The sequence below is a fragment of the Crocodylus siamensis genome, chromosome 14 (genome assembly GCF_052110815.1).
Source record: "Crocodylus siamensis isolate JL-2025a chromosome 14, ASM5211081v1, whole genome shotgun sequence".
Taxonomy (NCBI): Eukaryota; Metazoa; Chordata; order Crocodylia; family Crocodylidae; genus Crocodylus; species Crocodylus siamensis.
Genome location: NC_143408.1, coordinates 26683907 through 26699859, shown reverse-complemented (window position 1 = coordinate 26699859; position 15953 = coordinate 26683907). Strand labels below are relative to the sequence as shown.

Genomic DNA, 15953 nt, shown 5'->3' with positions numbered 1-15953 from the left:
TCTTGTTTCTGAAGGCACCAACACTGCAGGAGACAGCCTCCCCGCCCCCCCCCCCCCGCCCCCAAATAACCTTTTCAAGCGGGGCGGAGGTTCCCAGCTTCACTTTATTGAAAAGCAGAACATAATTTTTGGCCAAAGTGGCTCGCCCGCCATGCTGCACGTCAGCACTTTCCAGGTGTGACGCAGAGCAGACAAATAAGGAGTCAAGCTGGTGTCAATACTGAGCAAGGCTCCTCACTGTGCTGGTGTAGGGCCCCGCTTGCATGCAACCACATTGAGCAAGGCTTTGGAGTCTGCAAAGGTGTTTGGGGAACATTCCTGAACCTCCTTGATGAACTTGATGTCAAACCCAGCATCTTTAATGGCTTCCTCCACCGACTCCTGGTCCAGGTACAGGCAGGAGAAGCTGTGCTGGTCAACCGCGTAGTAGGTTTCTTTCAACATCGTCACTGTCACGAAGTGCCCCCCTGGCTTTAGCAGGGAGCTGATGTTCTTCACGGCTGCACGAAAGGTGCCCAGGTCTTTGCAGGCAACTTCCAAGCACAGGGTGGAGAGCAGGCAGTCGGCCAGGGGCAGCGTCACGGGGGCCAGAGGGTTGGGTTTCCTCACATCGCACTTCAGAACCTGCTTCACTTTCTTCCTCAGTTTCTCCTCCTTCTCAGCCCACTTTTCCCTGGGGAGAAATATTGAGCACATGAAACCTCTGTCACCTGCCTGCCGAGACGCTTGTGTGCATAGAAATGGGAGGACATTCAATAAAACTGGAAAGCAGCGCTTTGACGAGGGGATGCTCGTCTCCCCCGTTATACACAATGAGGCTGTAGACCTTACTGCCACAAGAAGCCATTGAGGCCATGGCCAGGCACCTGCACTTGTTCCCAGACAGATGAAGGCCCCTAACTCTGGCTCAGGGTCCCCAGAGGGAGACATGGGGTGCATCTGCACTGCAAACCGGAGGAGCCAGGCCACCCTGTGCAGCAGACCCCCCCGAAGCTGCTCCCGTGCAGCTCAGATGCCAGCACGCGAAGCATTTAGCTTCGCCCCAGGACCAGAGCGACTAGAGTAAAGCTACTTGAGTTGGTCAGCACCGGCGGCACGGAGAACCTGCTGGAGTTGCGGCCTGTAGCTGCAGCTGTGTTCCCGCCTACCGTTTGCATTGCCGTGTTCACATCGTGGCCCTTTGCAAGGCGCCAGAGATAAAGGTCCTGCTGGGCGGCCCTCTCCTGCCAGGGAGAGGAGGCTGTTGAGAGCTTAGCCAGAACGAAGGGCCCACGAGCCCTCTGCTGGAATCACCCAGAAAGGTTGCACCGATTGCAAAAATACGCAGCGTGCGGTTGTCTAGGGCAGTGGTCTCCAAACTTTTTTGATTGCACACCCCTATCAGTAAAACATTTTTGAGCATGCACCCCCAATCTATGTATATTTATTTATTCATAAATTATATACATGTACTACTGTACTAATATATTATGTACATTATAAAACATACACAAAAAATATAAATTAAAAAAGGATGAGATAAAAAATAATAATAAATAGAAGTTCTAGTATTTTCTACCCGCACACCACTGGTCTAGGGTTTTCACAGAGTGTCAGGGGCTGAAAGGGACCTGGTAGGTCATCGGGTCCAGCCCCCTGCGCTAGGCAGGAAAAGAGGAGTGACCCCAGCGAGGTGACCGCCCAGTCTCCTTTGGAAGATGTCCAGGGTAGGCGACTGCACCACCCCGGGGGGGAGTTTATTGCACAGTCTGGACACCCTGACTGTGGAGGAGTTTTCCCTGGACTTGAGCCTGATGCGGCCTTCCAGGAGTTTGTGCCCATTGCCCCTGGTCTTCCCCGGGTGCCCTGGTGAACAGCTGTTCACTGAGCCCTCGATGTACTCCCCTGACATAGCAGTAAGCCGCTACCAAGTCCCCTCTCAGCCTGCTCTTCTGTAGGCTGAAGAGGCCCAAGTCCCTCGGCCTCTCCTCGTACGGCTCATCTTGCAAGGTCCTGATCGTACGGGTGGCAGGGCGGTGTTTGCCCTGCGGGCCACAGCATCGCGCTGCCGGCTCGTGTTCATGCGATGGTCGAGCGTTACCCCTCGGTCCCTTTCGGCTGTGGTGCAAGTCTGATTGTCACCACCGAGCCTGAGGTCTGTTGGGGATTGTTTGCCCCCCGATGGAGCGCCTGACACTTCTGAGTGTTGGACTTCATCCGGTCCTGGTCCGCCCAGCTCTCCAGCCTGTCCAGGTCCGCATGTATCTGCAACCTATCCTTTGGCGTGACCGTGCCGCCCCACAACTTGGTGTCATCTGCAAACTGGGCCAGCGAGCTTTTCACCCCCACATCCAAATCATCGATAAAGATGTTGAAAAGCACCGGTCCGAGCACGGACCCCTGCGGGACACCACTGCCCACTTTGCACCAGGACGACACGTCCATTCATGGGGACTCTCTGGGCCTGACTCCGGAGCCAGTTTTCCACCCACTGAACCGTCAAGCAGTTAAGCCCACAATCTTCCAGTTTTCCCACAAGGATATCATGGGATACTAGAAAAAAAGCCTTTTGGAAGTCGAGGTATATAATGTCTACCTTGTCTCCCGCGTCCAGGTGGCGAGAGACCTGGTCGTAGAAGGAGATGAGCTTGGTGAGACCAGACCTGCCCGTGACGAAGCCGTGCTGGCTGTCGTTCAGGATCTTACCCTCCAGGAGCCTATCGCACACAGCTTCTCCCTCCCAGCCTGAGTTTTTCCAGGACTTTCCCTGGGAAGGAGGTTAGGCTGATTGGCCTATAGTTGCCCAGGTCCTCCCTCTTCCCCTTCTTGAAGACGGGCACAATGCTGGCCCTCTTCCAATCCTCAGGGGTCTCCCCTGTGCGCCACGATGTCTGAAAGAGCTTTGCAGCCGGCTCCACCCGCGCTCTCGGGGGAAGTCCGTGCGGTCCTGCTGACTTCTACATGTCTAGCTTTTCTAGCTGGTTTTGCACCGGCTCAGCACGCGCAGTGGGGAGGCCATAAATCCCACCATGCCCCTATGAGCCGTATCTCACTTGTCTTTCCCCTTGGTCCGGTGAAACACCAAAGCAAAGTGGACATTCAGGAGTTCAGTTTATTCCTGAGTGCCCGTTACCAGCTGTCCCGAGGTGTGAAGCAGAGGTCCCACATTTCCATGTGTTTTCCTTTTGCTTCCTACATACCTAAACAAGGACTTCTTATTGTCCTGGACTCCCTTGGCTCACTTAAACTCAGTTGCTGCCTTATCAAATGAAATACTTTTAATTTCCTATTGACACCTTTAGCCTACTGAGTCTCCAAAAATCCTCATTCCCTCCAAAAAAGGAGGGAAAGGCCCCTTCCCTTGAAGGGGGTGTCAGTAGCCAAGCCTCCTACCTCTGTCCCTCCAGCTCACACGCGTATTTCACCACCGGGGTCCAGTCAAACGCTCCCGGCTCCTTCTTCAGCCACTTCTCCAGCTCCTGGCGGTTCCGGTCCGTATAGTCGGAAACGATGATCTCGTTAAACTTGTTGCAGGCAGAAAGGAGCTGGTAAATGGTGGGGCCGCTGCCAATGTCTATCAGGATGTCACCCTTCACATCACCTGTGTTGGAACAGGGGGGAGCAGTGTTACCTGGCACCGGAAAGGCAATCACAGGGTTGACCGTGTTTGCACACTGCCTCGCGTGGCTGGTGCACTGAATGGATGCTGCTCCAGCAGTGACACGATGCCAGCCTTTGCACAGATGGGAGCTGGCCTTTTCAGGTCTCAGCAAGGATGCAGGGCTTTGGTTCCCATGTGCCACAGAGGCCCTGAAAGATTTGGGATGCATCAGTGTACCCCTCGGGGTATTTTAGGCATGCTCAGCGGGAATAAGGAGCCCGTCCCGTCTATTCTGACTGTACAGAGCTGGGGTCAGGACAGTCGCTTCCTGGGTGTTTGCACAGCACCCAGTGCTCTGGGGCCCTGGTCGTTGGGCAGGCCTCTAACCAGGGTTGGGTTAGTCTTCATCTATCCTAAAGCAGTTTAGCACGGGACTTTGCACAGACTGATGCAGGACAGGCTTTACCTGCTTAGCTGCCTGCTGTATTTTTCAGCTTAGGAAGGGAAAGCTCAAGGAAAATCATTTAGGAACAGGATGCAGGGGGTACTTGTACCTTCCTGTGGGATGGTGGGGTGGGGGAGTAAAAGGTTTAATTGCTGGAGCCAGCACCACCTGCTAGTCCATTGCCACCTCTCTTGAATGGAGACTGCCTCCCATGTGGACATGGGTGAAGCCCAGTAAGTAGCCAATATGTTGGCATCGTAGTCACATGAGGGGTTAACAGACTTTGAGATACTGCCCATGGCTGCAGAGAGGAGCGGGTAGTGCGATGCGCAGCACTGCAGACGGTGAGCTGTCCTGGCCCCACAGCTGTTGCTACCAAGATGGGGAGGGAGGATATTCCCATGCCCCCCAGACATGCCTTGGCACTTCCCAAGCGTGTCTACACAAGACACTTACTGAACATTAGCCTAATTTCATAGATTTCATAGACATCAGGGCTGGAAGGGACCTCGGGAGATCATCGAGTCCAGCCCCCTGCCCAAAGGGCAGGAAGTCAGCTGGGGTCAGAGGATCCCAGCAAGATAAGCATCCAATTTACTCTTGAAGGTGTTCAATGTAGGTGCTTGAACCACCTCCGCTGGTAGTAGCTTGTCATGGCAAAAAACTTGCTATTAGTCTACTACACAGTCTTATTCGGCTAATGCGCAGTAAGCATCACTAAATAACTATGTGCTGGTGCTAGCGCACTGTAACTTTAGTGCATTTAGTTAGTACTTTATTAAAGAAGTGTTAAAATAAATGCACAGTATCTAAGGCGCATTAATGAACATGTAGACGTGCCCGCCCCCCGCTCCCGCTGCAGGTCCCTGCTGCAGGTCTTCCTACTGTATACAGCTTTGAATTCCCCATTAGAGATGGTACTTGTGTTTGCTCAGAGAACAAGGGATTGGGCTTTCCTAGGACTAGGAAATGAATCCCTGCTGAACACGATGCAGTGTGCTGTGTGATACTTACTTAAAGTGAACATCTCACACAGGCTTCTCAGGTTGTCTGTCAGGACCTTGTTTCCTTTGCAGTGACTTGCACCGAGGCTGTAATATGTTTCCAAGTAGACCCTGGGGTTGAAATCCATCTGATAAACTTCTCCGTCCGTGAAGCTAGCTGGAGCCTCCATCTTGCACAAGCAATAATATCGGGTCCTGCCCTCTGGGTCAGCTGTACTCCTAACTTCTGCTTCCGCTATTGTAACCCTTTCCTATGCTGCCAGATTGCAGTCCGTGCCCTTCTGCTCTCAAGCTGGACCTCTCGGACTGAGAGGCTTGCAGAGACCAGAGGTGAGAAACCCAGAGCTGAAGCTGCCAGGCACACACTGGGGCGGTCTCGGGCTTTCTTTGGCCCTGGAAGATGTGGTGACTGCTCTTACAATCCTAGATACGCCCACAGGATATATTGCTTCCAAGTTTGTATTTTCTTAAGGGGCAAAAAGGACTGAGACAGTGTGTTTCACAGCTATACAGTCATAGAAACTGAGGGTTGGAAGGGACCTCAGGAGGTCACACCTAGTCCATCCCCCTGCTCAAAGTAGGACCAGCCCCAGCTACATCATCCTAGCTAAGGCTTTGTCTAGCTGGGTCTTAAAAGCCTCCGAGGATGGAGATTCCCCCACCTCTCTGGGTAACCTGTTCCAGTGCTTCATCACCCTCCTTGTGAGAGAGTTTTTCCTAATATCCAATCTCAACTTTCCTTGCTGCAACATGAGCCCATTGCTCCTTGTCCTGTCGTCTGTCCCCACTGAGAACAGCCCAGCTCCATCCTCTGTGCAGCCCCCCTGCAGGGAGCTGAAGGTTGCTATCAAATCCCCCTCTTCTGCAGAGTAAATAACCCTTAGCCGCTCCTCACCAGTCCTGTCCCCCAGCCCCCCCAACCATTTTTGTTGCCCATCATTGGAGTCTCTCCAACTTGTCCACATCCTTGCTGCAGTGGGAGTCCCAAAACTGGACACAGTATTTACAAGCAATTCCCTTGTAAAACTGCTTCAGCAACTTTCTTAAGGACTGGGTACAGAGGCTATGAGACAGGTGTTACTCTAACAGCATGCTGGGGCTGCAAGCTGTTACTGCGGGGGTGTTCGAGGATGGAAGTGGCCTACAGATCCCTCTGTGTGTCAGGAAAGCAGTGGCATGTGGGATTCATAGATTCATAGATTCATAGATGCTAGGGTCGGAAGGGACCTCAATAGATCATCGAGTCCGACCCCCTGCATAAGCAGGAAAGAGTGCTGGGCCTACATTACCCCAGCTAGATACACATCCAACCTTCTCTTGAATACCCCCAGGGTAGGGGAGAGCACCACCTCCCTTGGGAGCCCGTTCCAGACCTTGGCCACTCGAACTGTGAAGAAGTTCCTCCTAATATCTAATCTAAATCTGCTCTCCTCCAGCTTGTGGCCATTATTTCTTGTAACCCCCGGGGGCGCCTTGGTGAATAAATACTCACCAATTCCCTTCTGTGCCCCCCTGACGAACTTATAGGCAGCCACCAGGTCGCCTCTCAACCTTCTCTTGCGGAGGCTGAAAAGGTCCAGTTTCTCTAATCTCTCCTCATAGGGCTTGGCCTGCAGGCCCTTAACCATACGAGTGGCCCTTCTCTGGACCCTCTCCAGGTTATCCACATCCTTCGTGAAGTGCGGCGCCCAGAATTGCACGCAGTACTCCAGCTGCGGTCTGACCAGCGCCCGATAGAGGGGAAGTATCACCTCCTTGGACCTATTTGTCATGCAACTGCTGATGCACGATAAAGTGCCATTGGCTTTTCTGATGGTTTCGTCACACTGCCGACTCATGTTCATCTTGGAGTCTACTAGGACTCCAAGATCCCTTTCCACTTCCGTGCCACCCAGCAGGTCATTTCCTAGGCTGTAGGTGTGCTGGACATTTTTCCTCCCTAGATGCAGCACTTTGCATTTCTCCTTGTTGAACTGCATTCTGTTGTTTTCTGCCCACTTGTCTAACCTGTCCAGGTCTGCTTGCAGCTGCTCCCTGCCCTCCGGCGTGTCCACTTTGCCCCATAGCTTAGTGTCATCTGCAAACTTGGACAGAGTACATTTCACCCCCTCGTCCAAGTCGCTGATGAAGACATTAAAGAGTATCGGTCCAAGGACCGAGCCCTGCGGGACCCCACTGCCCACACCCCTCCAGGTCGAAACCGACCCATCCACCACAACTCTCTGGGTGCGACCCTCCAGCCAATTCTCCACCCACCGGACTGTGCAGTCATCCAAGTCACAGCCCCTTAACTTGTTCACCAGTATGGGGTGGGATACCGTGTCAAAGGCCTTCCTGAAGTCCAAGTATACGACATCCACCCCTCCTCCTGCGTCGAGGCGTTTTGTGACCTGGTCATAAAAAGAGACTAGATTGGTCAGGCACGATCTACCTGCCACGAACCCGTGCTGGTTTCCCCTCAGCATAATTTGTCCTGCCAGGCTCTCACAAATGTGAGCCTTGATGATTTTCTCAAAGATTTTGCCAAGGATGGAGGTGAGACTGACTGGCCTATAGTTACCCGGGTCCTCCTTCCTCCCCTTCTTGAAAATGGGAACCACATTGGCCCTTTTCCAGTCCTCCGGGACTTGACCCGTGCGCCACGAGCGTTCAAATATTCCCGCCAGTGGCTCTGCAATGATGTCGGCCAGTGCCTTCAGTACCCTCGGATGGAGCTCATCCGGGCCTGCCGACTTAAAGGCATCCAGTTCCTCCAAGTGACCCTGCACCACCTCAGGGTCCACGCATGGCAGGTCTGGTGCCTTGCTGCTGCCTCCCTACACTCCCAGGGAGAGACTTGTCGTGCCTCTCGCTTAGGAACACTGAGGCGAAGAACTCGTTGAGGAGTTCAGCCTTGTCCCCTCTGTCCGTCACCAATTGTTTCTGCCCATTTAGCAGAGGTCCTATTCCTCCCTGGGCCTTCCTTTTACTCCCTATATATCTAAAAAACAATTTCTTATTGTCTTTTACTTGGGTTGCCATCCTCAGCTCCATGGTAGCTTTGGCCTGTCTAACTGCCTCCCTACAAGCACGAGCAGAAGAGGTATATTCCTCTTTGGTGATCTCTCCCTGTTTCCACTTTTTATGTGCTCCCCTTTTGGCCCTTAGTCTGCCCAGTATTTCTTTGGTCAGCCAGGGAAGCCTCCTGGCCCCTTTCCCTCTTTTACCTCGCACGGGGATCGTCTCGCTTTGTGCGAGAAGGATAGCTTCCTTAAGGCACAGCCACCCTTCTTGGGCTCCCATCGTTTCAAAACTACTACTCTGCAGTGCATCCTTCACTAATCGCCTGAGTTTGCTGAAATCAGCTTTCCTAAAGTCCAGCACGTTCACCCTACTGGTTACCTTACCCACTCGACGCCTTATGTTGAATTGTACTTTTAGGTGATCACTGTCCCCCAGATGGCTACCGATCTGTAGGTCCCCTACTATGTCATCCCCCGTTGCCAATACCAGATCCAGTAAGGCATTCCCCCTAGTGGGACCATGTACCTCCTGCGTCAGGTGGAGGTCCTGTACACAGGTTAGAAACCTGCGTGAGAGGTGGGACTTTGCTGTCTGTGTCTCCCAGCAGATGTCCGGGTAGTTTAGGTCCCCCATGACCACCGCCTCTTTAGCTTTTATGGTCTCTGAGAGTTGCCTCAGGAGCCCCAAATCTATTTCTTCCCCTTGATGTGGGGGTCTGTAGCAGACCCCTACCACCAAATCCTTTTCTCCTTGCCCCCCATGTAGCCTAACCCACAGTCCTTCTACTTCCTCATCCTTTGATTCTGTCATGATGAGGGTTGATGTATATTGCTCCTTGACATAGAGCGCAACCCCTCCCCCCCTTTTACCCCACTCTGTCCTTTCTGTACAATCTATAGCCCTCGATATGTACCGCCCAGTCGTGGGATGGATCCCACCAGGTTTCCGTCAGCCCCACTAAGTCGTAGTCGTTTAGTGCAACCAGGAGCGCTAGTTCATCCTGCTTGTTCCCCATGCTCCTAGCATTAGTATATAGGCACTTGAGCCCTGTGACTGGTGCTTTTGCTACCCCCCGCTCCAAGTCCTAAAGGGCTTTTTGTCTCTAACCTTCCCGTTCCTTACCTGTGCCGTATTGCTGTCCACCCCCTGCCTTTCACGTTCCCAAAGCTCTCTTTCTTCAGGCTGGGCTGTCCTTGTGGGTGCCACCTGGTTTGGTGGTCCACAGCTTCCCCCGCCCTCATCTTCCCCTCCCCCCGACGAGCCTAGTTTAAAGCCCGCCGGAGGAGATCCGCCAACCTGGAAGAAAACACACGCTTACCTTTGGGGGACAGGTGAAGCCCATCCCAGCTGAGCATGTCCCTCGTTGTAATGTGTGGGTCATTGTCCAGGAAGCCGAAGCCTGCCTCGAGACACCACTGCCAAAGCCGCCAGTTGGTCTCTCGGATGCAGTTCTCATGCCGTCTTCCACGTCCGTTCTCTGGTAGGATGGAAGAGAATACCACCTGTGCACCGACTTCCCTCAGCACGCCGCCCAGAGCCTGGTAGTCTGCCATCAGGTGATCGGGGGTTCTCCTGGCCGCATCATTAGTACCCACATGGACAAGGACCATGGGGTAGTAATCGGTGGGCTTGATCCTGGCCTGGATTACCTCCGTCACATCCCGAATCTTAGCTCCAGGCAGGCAGTAGACCTCTCGTGCTGAAGGGTCCTGGCGACAAATGGGCCCTTCCGTACCTCTCAGGATGGAATCGCCTATGACGAGCACGCGTCTCCTCCTCTTCTGGGTCCTCTCGGAGCTCTTGATCTGTTTGGAGTGTGAAGAATGTGGCGTTTCTTCCTGCCCAAGGGTTTCCTCCTCCCTTTCCATCTCCTGCAGAGTCGCCAAGGCCTCGTACCTGTTCTCCAGTCGGACTGGAGAAGCTGGTACCTGCTCGCTGCGAGCCGCTCCGGTCCTGGCTGTGACCGTCTGCCACTCTGCCGTGGAGGTCCTTCCCTGGGCTGCTTCTTCCTTGGGTGCCTGGTCCTGCAGGGAAAGGAAATAACTGTCCATTTCCTCCTCCGCCTCCCTGATCTGAATACTTTTCAAAACTCATCCCTCTTCCAGCACTGCAGCAGAGGGCTGTAGGGCAGGGCATCGCTCCCTGGTTTTATCATCCTTGTGAGTAACTTTTCATGGTTGCAAAGTGAAACCCTATAGTCAGCAGGAGGGGGATTCATTTTGGCTGTAGGAGTGCAACTCACTGAACCAGGAGGGAGAGCCAGAAGTCTCTGAGCTCCTAAGAGATGCCTGTGAAGTAGGCACTTGGTAGTTAACACATGATGGCATTTTTTTTTTTGATGTATCACAGGCCTCAGAACAGGATGGGGAAGAAACTGTGCCCTGTGGGATGGGATGGGTTGCATTGGGTGGGTGAGATGCATTGGTGAAGCAGCGTGGGAACTGCCCACTGGGACAGCAGACAGTGCTACAGCTCGGCTCCAGACAGACTATGCTGGGGGCACCTAAGGGGTGGCAGCTTTCTCTGGGTTTGCTTCAAGCCAAACAGGGCTCTTGGTATTAGATGAGTTAGAAAGCAGCAAAAAAAGGGTGGGGGGGGGTGCAAAATAACTCCTCCAAACTGGCAAAAGTTTTCAGTTCTGTTTTATTGATCCGTAGATGAGAACTCCATGCAGAAGTAGTCTGCATGTTATACTGGATACAGTCATTTTCTATGCACGAGTCAAGGTGGACTATTGTGTTTCAGGCAGGTGTAACTAGTTCTAAGAAGCTGATCTAATTGATTATTTGATTGTTTTCAGTGCAGAGCAGAGGGCAAATCACTCTCTGCAAGAAACAAAAAATACCATCTGACCCACAACCCACTTCCTCTCCCGTTCCTTGCATTGGTGCCTCCTATTATCAAAGAATGGGATCACACAGACCAGGCATTGGACCAAAAATCAGAGGGCACATCTTGGGTGCCCATATGCAGTGCCCTTCCAGACATGGTGAAAGGTTTGTCAAGAGCCTGAGGAACCCAGGGCCTGAAAAGATCGGGACTGGCATAAGCAATCCATGATTAATACATGTGGAAGCAACACCCTGGCCACTCTCAAAGCAGTTTTCATGTTGCTCCTGTTGTTCAGGGTGTCTGGCCAGCCTCAGAAGACACTAGCATCACACCTGAGAGTCTGAGCTCCTCTCCCGCCTCGTGGGGACTTCCACTCACATGCAAATGCTGCAATTTCTCATTTTTTAAGGCGATGTTTCTAGTTTCACAGGAAAGGGTGAAATGCATTTTAAGCAGGAACATATGCATCATCTTAGGCATAATGTAGCTTTTTAATTATTATTTCTATTTTAGAGGGAGCCTTTTGTGTCCCACTTATTTTCCAAGGGACTTAAATCGCTTTCTCTTTGCGGGCGACGATGAAGTACATGCCAGAGAAATCGCAGATTTCCTGCATGGTATCATCGTCCCTGGAGAGGACATCAAACTCCTGAATGGCAAAGCCAGTTGCACTAAGAGCCCCCCTCAAAAATTCCTCTCTCAGGACCAAACAGAAGAACTTTTTGGGACCGACCATGTAGAAACTGGAGCCCAAATCTCCGCTCAGCACCAAGTGCCCCCCTGGCTTTAGCAGAGAGCTGATGTTCCTCAGAGCGGCGCGGTAGGAGCTCTGGTCTTTGCAGACTGTTTCCAAGCAAAATGACGACACCAGGCAGTCAGCCGGAGGGAAGACTTCTGGATCCAGGGGGTTGCTTTTGTGGACATCACATTTTTGGATATGGTTGATGACTCTTCGTAGCTTCCCCTCTTTCTCAGTCCACTTTTGCCTAAAGGAAAGAACGAGGTATTGACTGACACGTCTCTTCATGCCTCCCCACCATGATGGAGACGTGCATGTTGTAAGCAGAGAGAGTTCCCCAGGGACATGGATTTCCTGGGTCTTTTGGACACCGCTGTTACGGTTTAGGGTTTGGGAAGGAAATACAATTAAACCCACCCCACAATAAGCCACAAATGCTGCTTCCAGCTCCTCCCAAGTTTGCTGCTGGACCTTGGGCCCTTGGCAGCATGTCAGCCCCTGCCAGGGTTCACACCAATTGCTGAATCTAGGCAGGTTTACTCAGTACCATAGTTTCAAAGGCTGTTGTGCTCAATCCTGGGACTCTAGAAAAACTGTGAAGTCACCAGGAGAAACTTTTCTCCCTCCCTTTGTCCCCCTGGCATTTCTGCCCACATCTCCCTCTGCCTTTGCTGCAGGCTCTTCTGGCTGTCCAAAACAAAATTTGCCTCTTTGGGTCTCCCATTTGATCAAAGAGTGGAGCTGCCTCTCTCTAGACCGACCTCTGCAGCATGCTAGGGGCATGGGGACGAGCTTCCATCCCTTACCTGCCTCCCTCCAGTTCACACATGTATTTCCCCACTTGAGACCAGTCAAATGCTCCAGGCTCCTGCTTCAGCCATTTCTGCAGCTCCTGGCAATTCTGGTCCCTGCAGTCTGCAACGACGATCTCCTTGAAGGTCTCACAGGCTGAGAGAAGCGGGTAGATCGCAGAGCTGTTGCTGATACTAATCAGAGTGTCGCCTTTGATGGCACCTGGTTTGGGACAGAGAATTTTGAAGCTCATTGAGTTTTATCCAAGTTCAAGGGAATCCCAGTAATGCTGGGCTATGGTATTTTTTTTTCCAATTAATTTCACAAAATCATAAAAAAATCAGAGCTGGAAGGGAGCTCAGGAGGTCACATCTAGTCCAACCCCCTGCTCCAAGTAGGACCAGCCCCAGCTACATCATCCCAGCCAAGGCTTTGTCCACCCGGGTCTTCAAAACCTCCACGGATAAAGACCCCACCACCTCTCAGGGTAACCTGCCCCAGTGCTTCACCACCCTCCTTGTGAGAGAGTTTTTTCCTAATATCCAACTTACAATATCATACCTGTTTCCACTGAGGACCCCAACCCAAGTCCCCCTGGCCTTAAACCGGTCTGTCCTCAGACTATGACCACAGGAATTGAATAGCTTTTGGTTAAATTAAATTGGGGTTATCCATAGAGGCAGAGGGACCCTGCAGATCAGCCTGGATTAGTGCAGCAAGCAGCTGCACAGAGACGAAGAGAGCTCTCTACTGTTTGCAAACTGCTGGGTCCGGAGCAGAGGCGTGCCAGCAATGCCCCCAGTCTGGGTACACTTCCCCCCCACTGAGGGAGGACATGTCACTTATTTGGTTGTAGGACACTGTACATATATTCTCCAAATTCTCCCCAACTCTTGTATGGCTATCTTGAGATTTTCAAAGCCTTTTTTTTTTTGCAATTTGGACACCCATCAGCATCTAATGGAAGGTTTCTCCCTAAACACCTTCAGTAGCTTTAAATTCTCCATCTAAATATGTAGAAAAGTAGACAACTGGACAAATGCTGCTGGAGAAACAACGGTGGTCCCTGGCGGTTGCACTCTGTGTGACTTAATAGGTTCTCCGTATGAAATAGTTCTCCAGCTAGTTCGTGCAGCTTCCTTTTCCCTGCAGGAGGAGTGCAGAAAATACAGGCTCTGCCTGAACACACATTGTTTTTTCTGGTTTTGTTTCATTTCACCATACTCCTGCCCTCTAGCTAATGGGTCCTTACTGCCACCTTGTATAGCGGGTGAAAGAAGAGGTTTTCTCATGCTAAGATGCATTCAGATGAGATGGGAAGGATTACACTAATAGCTGTTGTGCTTCCTTCCTCTCTGACCCTCCTGTTACAAACATGTCAGGGTAGAAGGCATCTATTTCTTTGAAATCATTCAAAAAAATCACTGAAAATTCCATCAAAATGGATGCAATGTTGTGAAAATGTCCAGTTCTGGTGAATGAATACTTGTTGACTCAGAAAACAGTTGACTGCAAAATACCTAAGCAGCTCAACCCAGAAGACAGCCCTCCCCCCAGAAAACAGAGTTCGCCCGATGTTATTTTTTCACAAATTTCTGAGTCTATGACCCACAAAACAGCTCTTCTGAACTACTAATGCTATTTTTTCCAAGAAAAAAACTGAGAAATGAAGGGAATTTCAAAGTATTTGCCAATCACTGTAGCTCCAATGTTAGAAAAAAATTAAAAGCTGGGGAGGGGAGTGTCAGTCTGAGGCCAATCCTGGGGCCAGGCTTCTGTCAACAAAATCAGAGCCAAAAATACAATTCATGCCAGATGGCAGGAGCTTAAGTTAACCTGACCTGTTCTTTTTTTCATTATATTACCTGTTTTATATAAACAACCCAGCCCATCATCACTCAGCATCTAAACCAGGCCTTTTAACGCTTCCTATGCCCATGAGTTGCAGCCAGAGACACTTGATGTTGGATGCTCAGTATTAAATGTTAATTATACAGATTACAAGTCATGTTGAGAAGACAACTTCTGATATAACATACTTGGATTTCTCCCGGCATTCAGTGATACCTTGATGAAGAAACTCACATGCATGTGGGTTTGACGGGAGGTGGATTTTGAGACATCGCAAAACATGCTGGTGGCTGTTGATTGGGAGATGCTGTTGAGTACATCAGGTCTTTGGAGGGACCCCAGAAGCCCGGCTCAGATTCAGTGCTTTTTAATGACACAATTCATGGTCTACAAATTATGATCTGAAACCTCTGCCTGTCACATTTGCAGGTGGAGCAGTGTTTGGGGTGGGGTAGTAGACAACGAGGAAATCCAACTCGTGTTACTGTGTCCTGGATCAGCATCCACAACACATGCTCCAGTGCAAGGTGATACGCCTGGGAATGGCAAACCCTGAAGGGGAGTAGTTTCCCTTAGAAATTAGTGACTCCAAGAAGGACTTTGCCTCAACATGAGCCTTCAGTGCAGCACGGAGGGAGTACAGGTCAACACAATCAGTTCTTGGCTGAGTACAAATGAGGTTGGAAGCAGGAAGCAATGCTGCCCCTCTATGCAACACTAAAATAAGTCGCCAACACCCTGTGTTCAGCAGAGCTGGACAAAATCTTTCAGACAGAACTGTTTTGCAGTGACAAAAGCAGAACCAGATTGGGAACTTTCCACTCACTCAGGTGGAAATGATATATCTTGTCCTGGCACTTTTAACCCAAGCATGAAACTTTTTTATTATTTCAAGGCAGGCTTTTTGTTTAGATACGTAGCTCCACATTACTAAATAACCCTGGAAAAGGTCAAAAGCAATGATTTTTTTTCCTTTTTCTTTTTGGTTCTGCAAACAAGCTGGGAAACCAATGATTTGCAAAGCTGCCAGGTCCAGTTCTGGTATCCACAGTTTAGGAGGGGCATGGGAACACTATGGGGTCGGTCCTGAGTCACCAAGAACCTGAGCTCACGGCCCAGTGAAGAGCACGTCCTGAGAAGGAGGAATCCTGTGGTCTGATCCCTTCTTTCCTGGCCTTGGTGAACATTTTGCATGACAATGAGTGACACTAAACACAAAAACACATCTCAGCCTGCACCAAACCAACAGGCAGCCCTAACAGAGGCTTCGGCACTACCTGCTCCCAGGTTCAGGTATTCTCTGCTGCAACATGCAGTTTAGTCTCCCAAGGACCAGGGTGTTTGTGCATAATTGCAGTCTGTAGCCTTAAGGAAAGGGTGACGGGGTGAAATGTGAAAGTCTTTGCTGCGCAGGAGATCAGAAGAGACAGTCCCTTATCTTAAGCTCTGTGCTGGGATAGCCGGGGCAGCTTCCTGGGAACTTACCTGGGGTGAAAGTTTTGTAGTGATGTCTTAGCACAAACTTGATGAACTCGTACTCCAAGGTATTTTCATTTAAGTTAAAGAATTCCATGTATGCCTTGGGATCGTAGTCTGCTTCAAGAGCATACTCTCCTGTTAACTCAGCCATGATCCCTCTCCAGCGTTTGCACAGCCCGTGTCCAAGGGTTGCAAAAGGACTCCTGCATACAAACCCAGCCCCAAACC

General features: G+C 51.0%; 2 protein-coding genes across 4 annotated transcripts; both read right to left on the bottom strand.

The window, feature by feature from the left end:
* Positions 1–85: 85 nt before the first annotated feature.
* LOC149853533 (nicotinamide N-methyltransferase-like) lies at positions 86–5987 on the bottom strand. Its single transcript, XM_090027478.1, has 3 exons — positions 5040–5987; positions 3373–3580; positions 86–673 (listed from the first exon to the last, which is right to left on the bottom strand). Exons 1-3 carry the CDS (start codon positions 5197–5199, stop codon positions 235–237), a joined length of 807 nt encoding a protein of 268 aa, XP_089883604.1. The 5' UTR covers positions 5200–5987; the 3' UTR covers positions 86–234.
* Positions 5988–7357: 1370 nt separating this feature from the next.
* On the bottom strand, positions 7358–15942 carry LOC149853532 (nicotinamide N-methyltransferase-like). 3 transcript variants are annotated; one of them, XR_016439162.1, is made up of 7 exons: positions 15732–15942; positions 12410–12617; positions 11598–11850; positions 9929–10056; positions 9682–9837; positions 9155–9509; positions 7358–7419 (listed from the first exon to the last, which is right to left on the bottom strand). XR_016439162.1 is itself a non-coding variant. In XM_090027480.1 (5 exons), the coding sequence occupies exons 1-5, from the start codon at positions 15874–15876 to the stop codon at positions 9786–9788; spliced, it is 786 nt and encodes a 261-aa protein (XP_089883606.1). In that variant the 5' UTR covers positions 15877–15942; the 3' UTR covers positions 9565–9785. The 3 variants fall into 3 exon arrangements, 2 of the variants coding, with proteins under 2 accessions (XP_089883606.1, XP_089883605.1); XM_090027480.1 differs by lacking the exons at positions 7358–7419; positions 9155–9509 and having other exon boundaries at positions 9565–9837; XM_090027479.1 differs by lacking the exons at positions 7358–7419; positions 9155–9509; positions 9682–9837; positions 9929–10056 and having other exon boundaries at positions 10658–11850; positions 15732–15940.
* Positions 15943–15953: the final 11 nt, after the last annotated feature.

Bases quoted from the DNA above. Each gene is read 5' to 3' on its own strand.
- LOC149853533 (XM_090027478.1), bottom strand. From the start codon at position 5,199: ATGGAGGCTCCAGCTAGCTTCACGGACGGAGAAGTTTATCAGATGGAT. The intron at 3,581-5,039 runs GTAAGTATCACA...GTTCCAACACAG, and splicing joins GTGTGAGATGTTCACTTTAA to GTGATGTGAAGGGTGACATC. The intron at 674-3,372 runs GTAGGAGGCTTG...ATTTCTCCCCAG, and splicing joins TGTGAGCTGGAGGGACAGAG to GGAAAAGTGGGCTGAGAAGG.
- LOC149853532 (XM_090027479.1), bottom strand. From the start codon at position 15,876: ATGGCTGAGTTAACAGGAGAGTATGCTCTTGAAGCAGACTACGATCCC. The intron at 12,618-15,731 runs GTAAGTTCCCAG...GTCCCAAACCAG, and splicing joins CTACAAAACTTTCACCCCAG to GTGCCATCAAAGGCGACACT. The intron at 11,851-12,409 runs GTAAGGGATGGA...TCTTTCCTTTAG, and splicing joins TGTGAACTGGAGGGAGGCAG to GCAAAAGTGGACTGAGAAAG.